This window comes from Pelecanus crispus, chromosome 21 (genome assembly GCF_030463565.1).
Source record: "Pelecanus crispus isolate bPelCri1 chromosome 21, bPelCri1.pri, whole genome shotgun sequence".
NCBI classification, from domain to species: Eukaryota; Metazoa; Chordata; class Aves; order Pelecaniformes; family Pelecanidae; genus Pelecanus; species Pelecanus crispus.
Genome location: NC_134663.1, coordinates 3,011,071 through 3,022,579, shown reverse-complemented (window position 1 = coordinate 3,022,579; position 11,509 = coordinate 3,011,071). Strand labels below are relative to the sequence as shown.

Sequence of the window (11,509 nt, the reverse complement as noted above, 5' to 3'; positions counted from 1 at the left end):
CTCCTGGAAAAGCAGCGTTTAACCCACGAGAGCTTTATGCACCACCCTCCGAGCCTGTGCCCAGACATGCATTAATCACCGAGCGTGTGGTTTTGCTCACGCGGCCACGCGCGGTTCCGCCGCGGCCGCCGGGATGAGGCTGAAGCTCACGCCGGGACCCCGGGGAACCGCTCCCTGCAGGGAGAGGTGAGGCCCCCGCAAAGCTCCCCAGCCTTTCCGCGAGGTTATTCCTGTTATTAATACATTAGAGTTGCCAGGATAAACATTTTCTTTCCAGCTCTCCGAAGGGATCTTGGAGCTGCGTGGGCACAAGCTGTGCTGCCGCTCAGTGGCGGTGTGCAGGAGGGTTTCTTGCTTTGCTGGCAGATTTTCAGCCCCTTCGAGGCAGGGAGAGGCTTTTTGCTTGTTTTTTTTTTTTTTAACCAGATTCATGTATTTATTAATAAACATTTATGTTTATTAGAGGTGCTACAATAGCATCGTATGTTTGTAACATATGAGCAAATATTTATCCTTTTACATTCCCGCTGATAAATTTCTATTCAGACGTTCATACACTGCTTGCAATTTGTATTTGCCTGTTTACACCAGCCACGTCGCCCGTGGCTCGCACAGCCCTGCGCTGCTCGCCCCCCAGCCCTGGGCTAGGAATTAACACGAACCCATCGCCACCTCCCTGGCCACGCCCCCCGCCGTGGCCACGCCTCCCTCGCACTGACCACGCCTCTCACCTGAAACCACGCCCCCTCTCCCCCTTGACCACGCCCCTCGCATGTGGGCACGCCCCCGGGGAATCCCTTCCCGGCCCACCACAGCGAGGCCCCGGTGGCGACGTGTGTGCGTGTGTGCGTCACATCCGGCGGCGGGCCCCGGAAGTGGAGCGGGCGCCGGTTGCTATGCGGCGGGCCGGCGGCGGGCCGGGCGGTGAGTGTGGCGTTGGCTGCCCGGGCTCCCCGGCCGGGGAGGGGGGACGGCCGGCAGCGGGGGGGGGGGGGGTCCCCCCGGGGCGCGCCCGGGTGCGGGGAGCGCTTTGGGGCTCCCGGGACAGGCCCCGGCTGCCGGGGGTGCCGCTGCGTTCCTGGGGAGCGGGGCGGGGGGTTAGAGCGGGCTGGGCCCTGCGGCCTCCCCGGGCCCTGCGGCCTCCCCGCTGCCGGGGCCGTGAGGAAGGGGCGCGGATCCTCCGCAGCCCGCCGCACTGCCCTGCGGGCTGCCGGGGCCTGTCGCCATGGCCGTTCCCCTCCCCGCCTCTGCCCGGTGCGGGTTTGTGGGCGCCACTCGGCGCGGGAGTGGGCGGCTGCGGTTTGGCACCCGCGCAGGGACTTCGTGGCACCTCGGGCAGGTGCTGTCGTAAGGATGGGGCGTGCGTGGAAGGGCTGCGGGACCAGCTGCGGGACCAGCTGCTGGGGTGGAAAAGGCTGACAGGCCTGACCTGTGCTGAAGTATCGGTATTTGCGTGGGTTTTTTTTTTTTTTTTTTAATAAACGTCGCTGATGTCTTATTATGTCTGCAGTCTTTAGTTTTGAGGACTGGCTTTGCCGGTGGTAGCAGAGCTGAAGATGCGCTGTTTATAAAGACCTTGCGTAGCTGGTGCGCTGCTGTCTGGGCCTAACTTTCCTTCCTCTCCCCGAGCAGGGCAGTGCGCAGCTCAGCTCCAGGCAGGGCCAGCTCGAGTGGGTTGCCCAGCCCCGTGTCCAGTCAGGCTCTGAATGTCTCTGAGGATGGAGACCACACAGCCTCTCTGAGCAACCTGTTTCAGTGTCCCACCACCCTCACAGCTTTTTGGGTTTGGGTTTGTTTTTTTTTTTTAATGTTCAGATGGAATTTTCTGTATTTTGGTTTCTGCCTATTGCCTCTTGTCCTGTCCTGGGCACCACTGAGAAAAGAGTCCGCTTCCTTCATCTTAACATTCTCCAGTCAGATATTTATATGCATTTGTGAGAACTGTCTCCTTCGCATAAAACAGGCCTAGCTTTCTCAGCCTCTCATCATGTGAGAGATGCTTCAGTACCTTCATTGTCTTTGCAGCCCTACACTGAACTTTCTCTATGTATTTCTTGTCCCGGGGAGTCCTGAACTGGACCCAGCCCTCCAGATGTGGCCTCACCAGTGCGGAGTACAGGGGAAGGATCACCTCCCTCGACCTGCTGGCAATGCTCTTCATAATGTGCTGTCTAGAAGATCATCTGTCTTTTCTTTTTAACTCAGGAACAGAAGAGCAATGGCTTTGAGAATGGTTGATGTGCCTCGTCAGTCTGAGGTGACCGGTTGATGTTTGAACACCAGCTGGTCTTTTTCTCTGCTAGCCGTATCCCAAAATGGGGAGGTAAGAATCCCAAAGGAACAGTCAAATTAAATTGTGATGCCTTTTGAGTGAATGATAGGAAACCTAATCACAAATTCATGGCTAAGCGTGAATTCAAAGGCAGGAATAGTGTCTTGACTACACTCAAGCCACAGCATAAGGAAAGCTAGAGCAGAGCAAAATGAAAAGCTTTATGAAGAATCTTCGTCCTTTGCTTGTTTCGGAATGCATTGTGCTTCTTTTTGGTAATAAAGTCCATTTTTAAAGCGTATTATCCTCTTTGAATTTTAGGATCAGCATCTCATGTTTGCTTCCTGCTTCTTGGCACTTCAGCATCTCTCCGGTGGGATGTCCACGTATTCTCAACACCACTTTGCGACAGATTGTTGTGATAGGAATACTTGCTGCTGCCGTCTCTTTGCTTTACTACTCTCTGGTAGTCATCCGGAATAAGTATGGGCGTGCATACAGGGACAAAAGATTCCACAGGTGAGAGCTGAAGAGACTTTTGTGGAAAGGAATGAAATGTAGTTTTGGTGTGAAAGAGAACACACTGACAGGTTGTCTCTGTAAAATACATGAATGGGGGGAAGAAGTGTGAGTTAAACTCCCTGCTTTTTTATGAAGCTTTCCTTATCTAAGTTGATTTCAATTTATCAATAATTCAGCTTTCTAATACCTTATTTTATGTATCTGTAGCAGCTCAGTAAAACTATAGGCGCAAAAATATTGCGTAATAACTTATTTTGGAAATTACTTTTGCTATTTATTCTGGGAATTTGATTCGTATGGGTGGCACTTCACTTTTTTTCTTCAGCAGTGGTACAATAGTGAAAACTGTGCGATTGCTACAATGGAAACTGTTGTCCTGTTTGGAGTCTGATGTTGAGAAAAACTTCCGTATGAAACTTAATTGCCACGTAGTAATGCCTTGGTTTTTTTCTAGATACCTTGCCCGAGTAACTGACACTGAAGCTACAGATACAAACAACCCCAATCTGAACTATGGAATTGTTGTGGACTGTGGCAGCAGCGGCTCTAGGATTTTTGTGTATTGTTGGCCAAGGCACAACGGTAATCCACATGATCTGTTGGACATCAAACAGATGAGGGACAAAAACAGAAAACCAGTGGTTATGAAAATTAAACCAGGTACTGGAAAGAAATTAACTTTAGATGCAATTTTCTAGATAGTTGCCTGTCCTAACTTGGCTTTTTCAAACCCTGTATTTAAAGTGTCAGGGTAGAGGATGCTTGCAAGTTGTCAGCATGACACTCCTCCAGATTTCTTTGGCTTCGGTTTGCAGAGAGCTTTGTTCAGCTTTAAAGCTTGAAACATGACACTGACAGGCAGGAGGGAGAGGTTTCTCTGTAGGCTAAGACAGTTGCCGGTTCAGTTGTCAGTTAACTTGGTTCTGTTTGTTTAGTGAATAAATAACTGGCTTTCTGTAAAGCTATTTGAACCAATTGTATAAGTCGGTAATATACCTGATACAGGTTTTGGTTTACTGTTTGGAGGGTGATTAAGTGTCAGCTTCATTCTTATTTTCTTATTTCTGTAGTTGACTTCCTGGGTTTGCCTTTGGGTTGTTCGCTTCTCCTCTGTGTTGGGTATTTCCTGGAAAATCTTGATAACCAAAGCTTGAGTGGCTTTGTCTTCATATTTATCTGTCTCACTAGGCATTTCCGAGTTTGCCAGCTCTCCTGAAAAGGTCAGTGATTATATTTCTCCACTTCTGAGCTTTGCTGCCGAACATGTGCCACGTGCAAAACACAAAGAGACTCCTCTTTATATTCTGTGTACTGCAGGAATGAGGATTCTGCCAGAAAGGTAATTGGCTGTCTTATTTTTAGCATTTAGAATAGCTGTCCTGTGTGTCTGACTTTTTAACTGTTCAAAATGCAATTTTGCAGCCAGCAGAAGGCAATACTTGAAGACCTGCTCACTGATATTCCTGTGCATTTTGATTTTCTGTTTTCGGACTCGCATGCAGAGGTTATTTCAGGGAAACAGGAAGGTAGGTTAACGTTGGAAAAATTAAACATTTCAAAGATACTGCTTTCACGGTACAACATTGATAACTTTTTTGTTGCTTTTTAAAATTCTGGTTCGGTTGAGAGACCTTATTCCTCAGTAGTGACATACGGAGTGTGGAGATGATCATCTGCTGTGATCTTCTTAACTTGTCTAAATGTTTTCTAATTAGCAGTGAAAATAACTTACCTGTGTTTAGCAGGAATTTTAGTCTGTTTTCTCTGGCTTTGGGGAGGGATAAGGCACAACATCGTTGGTGGAAGAAACTTTGCAGGGAAAAATGGTTTCTAAAGGAGCGATGTTTTGACATGATTAGCTCACTAGAGGCTTAAAATAATTTTAAAAGCTAATGTGCTTACTTCTTCCGAAATTTACACATCAGACTGTCTTTAATAGATTGAATTAGGATTTTTATCATAGCCTTGACTTGGGAGAGAAGGAATAGAATAACTTGTCAGGAATGTTTAAGTATTTTATGTGATAAAATATGAGCGGTGATATATCTTAACTCGTGCAAAAAATCCCTCTTTGTTTTTAAGATGATATGTACCAGATATTCCTGAAATGTGTTTTCTTATGCATGTAGGAGTATATGCATGGATTGGCATCAACTTTGTTCTTGGAAGATTTGAACATACAGATGATGGTAAGTGTCTTAATTGTGAACTGGATTTTAGGAAGGACTTCAAGTACATTCCTGTGCTTTCACTGTTGATGGTATGTTTTTAGGTGGAGATGTTAGTGAATAATGCGTGTGCAGATGCTGCTGTTGGTTTAACTTGTACGTGGAATTTCAATGATCTGCATTGCTGCAAAAAATAAGTTAACTAGAAGTAGTGTAGCGCCGCTTTAGGCCAACCCTAGTTGTGCTTCTCAATGCCTTTTCATTGTTTTATCCAGAGGATGAAGCGATTGTGGAGGTCCATGTCCCAGGCAGTGAAAACAAAGAGGCCATCTTTCGTAAGAGGACAGTGGGTATTCTTGACATGGGCGGAGTGTCGACTCAGATAGCATACGAAGTCCCTAAAACTGTAAGCTTTGCCTCTTCGCAGCAGGTTATTATCTGTGCAACTTTCTTCTTTTTCTTTTGGTTTATTTTAATGCATTTTTGTTGTTTTGTTTTCTTTGTCGAGTCCTATTCTTCATTACATCACATGCCAAAACCAAGGCAAGAGAAGATGGCAAATACAAGTCCTTCATCAGCTAAGCAATTCATTTGTATTTTGTTCATTTGGATGTTTATTTCAAGTAGTATAATTTGCCACTAATTTTAAGTGGACATGCATTCTTTGTGTGTGTGCATGTATGTATAATTTTTACATTTGTTACACTTGTTATTCTGGAGTTTAGAAACCAAAAGTTGTGTGGTGATTTTTATATAACAGCTTACATAAGAGATGGCTTTTTCCTTTAAGTTGGGTTGGTAGAAACTGAATTAACAGGGCATGGGGGTAACAGTACGGTTTGTTTAAATATCACCTACATCCCCAGCACAGTTCATCTGTTGTAGGAAGCAGATTTCTTTGTTACAAGTATTCAATGGAACATAAATTGCTCTGACTTCAACCCACTGAGTTCTAGAGTCATTCCTGAATTTTTGAAGTTGGATAACTTCCCGTTAACTTCATTGAGAAATTATCTAAAGTAAAAATAGCATAAAAGCCCTATGTTTTGACTCTCAATGCACTGTTATAATGATGTATATCTTTATTTTTTTAAATCTTCCTGTGAAATGATGGGTTTTCATTATCACAGGTTTTAGTAACTACATTGCCTTTCAGACAGATGGTGTAACAAATAGTTTGGGCTGTTAAACAAAAGTATGGGCGTTTAGATTCAGAGCAGATTGCCCCAGTCAAATCCAAATTGGAATTAGGAGGAGTTGCAGACAGTTGATTTGATGACTGTTGTATGGCTCTATCTGAACATAAGCTGATATAAAATAGGTATTCTGGTCATGGAGCCTGCCCAGGTTCCCAGACAGAGAATGACAAGAGAGTCAAACAACTGAATGTTGGTGCTTACAGTCCTACTGCTGTTTTTCATTTACAGCCTCAGCTGGGAGCCATGCAATGTTATGCTACGTTTCTGAGCACATTCTATATTAAGTGCTTCCGCTACACAGCTCTTAAATACCTGAAAAGCTACTGCAAGTGACTGGTGTGCGGTATGTGAGGAGAGCTGAGTGGCTGACAGGTCTCCTGAGAAGCTGGAGAACTCCAGATTGGAAAACTAAGAACAGCTCCGCTGGGCAGCCCATAAATCTACCTGCAATTGGTAGTACGGGGACTCAGTCAGAAATAGTAGCATTGAGATTAGTAGCCACAGCATGTACTTTTTCATAGGAAAAGATACTTCAGCATCCATAGTAGAATTCCTGGCCTTTATGGTTCCTTGAGTATCAGTAGTGATAATGTGGTTCTCTGCAATCAATATGCTTTGCTCTCCCTATGAAGTAGAAGGTAACGTGGACCTGTGGAAAGCAAAATAGATGAGTAAGGAGTGAAGTTTAAAGATGTCAAGGGCATCCAGTTGTCCAAAGAACTCATCTTTAGGTTCTGGTTCACCTTGTTTATACCTGATCTTGGTGCTTGTGTTCCAACAGGAGGAAGTAGCCAAAAACTTACTTGCAGAATTCAACTTGGGCTGTGATGCTCATCAAACTGAGCACGTGTATAGAGTCTACGTTGCAACGTTCCTTGGCTTTGGGGGAAATGCAGCACGCCAGCGATATGAAGACAGTCTATTTACCAGTACAGCGCTTAAAAACAGGTAGCTGGCTGCAGTTCCTTGGGGATATGGGTTTGTACATCACCAGACTCAGTAAACCCTTAACTTGAATATATTTAGTAAAGTATCCTGGCGTAAAACTGAATTTCTACAGTGTGCCACGTGCAATGCTGAAGCCTTTTTAAATGAGGATGCTTTGTTTTGATGCTGTTGTATCTTGGAGCTTGATGTTTCTGACTATGCAGTTGTTACTGTGCTTGCTCCTTATACAGACTGCTGGGCAAACAGACTGGCATGACTTCTGATTCACCCTACCTAGATCCTTGCCTGCCCCTGGATGCTCAGGATGAGATCCAGCAGAATGGACAGATAATGTATTTGCGGGGAACAGGAGATTTTAATCTGTGTCGTGAAATTATTCAACCGTTCATGAATAAGACTAATGAAACGCAGACATCTCTTAATGGTGTCTATCAGCCTGCTGTGCACTTTCAGAACAGTGAATTCTATGGCTTCTCAGAGTTCTACTACTGCACCGAGGACGTATTACGCATGGGAGGAGATTACAATGCTGCTAAATTTACTAAAGCCGCAAAGGTAAAGTGTTCTTGAGATCAACTTTTTCTAATTCAAACCAACTACTCTCCAGAAACATTTTGTTCTGAAAGTCTTGCAACAGAACTCTTCCTTTAAAGATCCAAAATCCTTTTACCCTGCCAATGAACTATCACAAGGCATCTCTTTTCCTCATTGGGTTTTCTTTTAGAATACTTGTTTTAAGGCACAATAATAAAATTGACTCTAGAGGGAACGGGACTCATGGTAGTCAAGTTCCAGCAGAACTACTGATAATGGGGAAATCTGTGCTGCTTCCACCTCTTGCTTCTTTTTAGGAATGTCTTAGTTGTTGTTAGAAAAAGAATTCCTTTTCTTCGTGCTTTATGTATTTTGTACCAGTTTCTCAGGTGTTGCTCCTAACAGGGATCAGTCTGTTGGGGACAGTTTAAAGTAAGGCTACAACATAAAGTAGAGGAATATGACCTGCTTTGTCAGTGCCCTAGAAGTAGGTTGTCTATTTTTCATCTCCAAGTACGTGACCAAAGCGTTTAAGTGCTATTGAATACTAATTTAACCACAAATGCCAAGTATGGATCAAAATGTTACAGAAAATACCATGAAATTTGTGGTCTGACTTATTAGCAGTGCAAGGGAAGCAATTATTTTTGAGTTTTCTAGCTTTTGGTATTTACAGAGCATCTTATCTTGTGGCATTTTTTTCTTTTCAAGGCAGAAGCAATGTTGAAGGCTTTCCTTTTTTTTTTTTTTTTTTTTTTCCCTTGAAGGATTATTGTGCCACTAAGTGGTCTGTCCTACGGGAACGTTTTGACCATGGTCTTTATGCATCACATGCTGATCTCCACAGATTGAAGTAAGTATTTGTATTTGTACAGCAAATTCATTCATGCAGAGTTGCCAGGGAGAGGTCATGTCTAAATGATCCATTTAATGAAATCATTGGAAGTGTGAATATAACCTTAAATATTGCATCAGCCATAAAAAAAGTACTGACAATTATGTGTCTAAATGTGCTGCCCAGTCCTCTGGGACTCTGTAACTGCTGGCCTGACTTTATGCCACTCTTTCTACAGGTACCAGTGTTTTAAGTCTGCCTGGATGTATGAAGTATTTCACAGTGGCTTCTCTTTTCCTGTGAGTTACAGCAATTTGAAAACAGCTCTGCAGGTTTATGATAAAGAGGTGCAATGGACCTTGGGAGCCATTCTTTACCGAACACGGTTTTTACCTTTAAGGTACCGGTTGTTTTCTCAAATGTCTGGAAGGAGCGTTTGGGTGGAAGGTAGGGGGGTTTTATGAAGCGAAGTAGTATGGTGATAGCAAAGCAGCTGACAGATAGGGGGAGACAAGATGTTGTTTCTAGTGCGTTATATATAACCTCAGTACATATTTCAGGTAGCTCAAGTAATGCTTTAGAAAGACTATCCTGCTAAAATGGGCTCTGTTTCCTGTGGTAGGATAGTTTGGAGGCAAAGTTTGATTTGCAACTTATGTCTGTTATCCCTTTGATTCTTTTCAGAGACATCCAGCAAGAAAACTTCCGTGGAAGTCACTCTCACTGGAGGAGCTTCTCCTTTGTTTACAATCACTATTTGTTTTTTGTCTGTTTTCTGATTGTGCTGCTCTCCATCCTGCTTTACCTGCTAAGGCTCAGACGGATCCACAGGCGAATGTTGCGTAACAGCTCATCTACTTCCCTATGGATCGAGGAAGGCCTCCCACCACAGAAGATCGCAGGACCCTTATGAGATGCTGTGATGGAGAGCTTTTATTGGACTTGCTACTCAAAAAAGCCATTTTTGCCTCAGGGTTCCTCCTTTTTGTCCCTTTAAACCATTGAAGAAGCTAGGCTTTGGAAACATGGGAAAATGGGGTCAACTTGGCTTAGTCTCATTAGACAGTATCTGCCAAAAATTACTTATTTTTTTTAATATTGCACTTTGGTTTGTAATGGGATGAGCAAAGACTCGTCAGTAAATGAGCAGCAGCAGCTTAAGCTATGTATGGTAAGAGAATGAGTGTGAATTCTCATCCTTTTGGTGAGATTGTGAAATCCTGTTAGCTAGGATGAATGAGGACTGTTTTTATTTTCTTTTCCAGATTCCAGGAGTGATATCACTTGAACTCTCAATTCTGAGTCTCCTCAGTCAAAGAAAAGGAAGTGCAGGGTTTTCAAAAGCAGTAAGAAAACAACCTTTTAGGACAGCTTAATCTGATTTTTATATTCTGGGATAAGTACTGTGATGGAGAAGAAAAATCTGTTGCACCCAATGCTGTGCTTCCACAAAACTACTTAAATCAACTTTGTTTTATTTGTGACAGTTTTGTCTTGGAAGCTATAGCCTCACAGTGGCAAAAGTCACTACTTTTTAATCCTTTATTTCTGTTTCATAATCATTCAGAGATCTGCCTGAAACTCCAGTAAGGTGAAGAGAACTGGAATATGCCTAGGCTTTTGTTTCTGCTAGAGTAGATGTGCACAGTGTCTCTTTTTTTTTTTTTTTGGTTTTGAGTACTCTGATTTGTTAATTTATATTTTATTTAAAACTGTTAATTTTACTTGAAAGTAAATTTGTCCATGATTAAAAGTGGGATTTATATAAACTTTTGGTGTACGGATATTTTATTGCACAGTATCACTTTTGTTCTTACTGTTTGTATCCAACTGGCACAACTTTCTTCTCTCCTAGTAGGTGTGAATATGCTGGAAAAATGGATGCGGTTTTCAGTATTGGAGAACTAAATATGTTGATACCATTTTTGTCAAGGTGCAGTTTATTCATCTAAAAATCTAGATACTTTCAATTGTTTTATTGTCTCCTTTGGATATGCTTGCTTTTGCCTTTGACTGTATAGGGAATTTCAGTTTGATCTGCTGAACTGCAGCTAAACTTAGGTGCTGAACTTCCTGCTCCTTCCATCCAGTGTCGTGGTAGATGGCTGTGTTGCAGTCATAAGAATTAACTGGATACGTGGGGAGTTTTGAAGCGGCAACAGAATCTTTAACTGAATGTTCAGAAATAACAAATAGTGTCTCTCCCCTTTATAAAGGATTTTTTGTACCTGACAAATCTGAGCACTTCACCAGCTCAGAGTCTGGTTTGCATTTTGCTATTTTTTGAGCACCATCTGAGTGAATGCTTAGATAATACACCTCTCGCTTCTGATGTCTGGAACTGTGCTACAAACTTGTTGCACTCGTAGGCTGATAATTCTTATCAGAAAACTGACGCTGCCAATTGTTACAGAGCCTGTACTTCCTGTTTCTGAGATGCCTAAAACCGAGTACAGAGCCTCTAATTGCATGCTTAGATAAAGCAGCCCCCTTTGGACAAGGGCTGATGTTAGTGGTAAAGTGGAGAGGAAGTATCAGCGTGTGACTTGGCAAGATCCAGGCAGATGCCAAGCATCTCTTAGCAGAAGAGATGAGTGTCTCAAATGCAGCAAGCAAAAAAAAAAAAAAAGCCAATAAAAAAAACTTACAAAAATCATAAAAACATGAAAAAGTTGAAGGAAGAATGTTTCAAACCTAAAATAGAATTTCCTTTTAGATGCTGCAGCATTTTCTTTTTAGCAACATTCTTAACACAAAAAAAAAATCAAAGAATCATCTTAATGTATAACTTTAAAATTGATTCTTTAATAGAATTAGAAGCTCATTTTTATTTAACAAGACAGTCACGGGAAAAAAAACTATTCTAGCCTTAACTGAGGTAGAATAAACATTTTTGAAAGGAAAAGCAATTGTCTAATATGTCATGGTTGAACCAAGTCCAGGATTTTGACATTGCTTTCTTATCTTGTAGGATGGACAAACTATGGCTGTGCCCAATGCAGTATGTGTTTTATGGCCCCCAGAGCTTAAG

The 11,509-nt window shown here is 42.9% G+C and overlaps 1 protein-coding gene across 2 annotated transcripts; it reads left to right on the top strand.

Moving 5' to 3' along the window:
• Positions 1-886: 886 nt before the first annotated feature.
• On the top strand, positions 887-10,247 carry ENTPD4 (ectonucleoside triphosphate diphosphohydrolase 4). Of its 2 annotated transcripts, none has more exons than XM_075724013.1 (13): positions 887-924; positions 2,206-2,323; positions 2,594-2,791; positions 3,249-3,454; positions 3,983-4,133; positions 4,217-4,320; positions 4,924-4,983; positions 5,238-5,368; positions 6,943-7,109; positions 7,340-7,664; positions 8,411-8,496; positions 8,717-8,878; positions 9,163-10,247. In XM_075724013.1, exons 2-13 carry the CDS (start codon positions 2,316-2,318, stop codon positions 9,389-9,391), a joined length of 1,827 nt encoding a protein of 608 aa, XP_075580128.1. In that variant the 5' UTR covers positions 887-924; positions 2,206-2,315; the 3' UTR covers positions 9,392-10,247. The 2 variants fall into 2 exon arrangements, with proteins under 2 accessions (XP_075580128.1, XP_075580127.1); XM_075724012.1 differs by having other exon boundaries at positions 5,238-5,392.
• The last annotated feature ends 1,262 nt before the right edge of the window (positions 10,248-11,509 follow it).

Excerpts from the sequence above, each read along its gene's own strand:
- ENTPD4 (XM_075724012.1), top strand. Across the intron at positions 7,665-8,410 it reads AATTTACTAAAGCCGCAAAG|GATTATTGTGCCACTAAGTG; the intron begins GTAAAGTGTTCT and ends TTTCCCTTGAAG. Across the intron at positions 8,879-9,162 it reads ACACGGTTTTTACCTTTAAG|AGACATCCAGCAAGAAAACT; the intron begins GTACCGGTTGTT and ends GATTCTTTTCAG.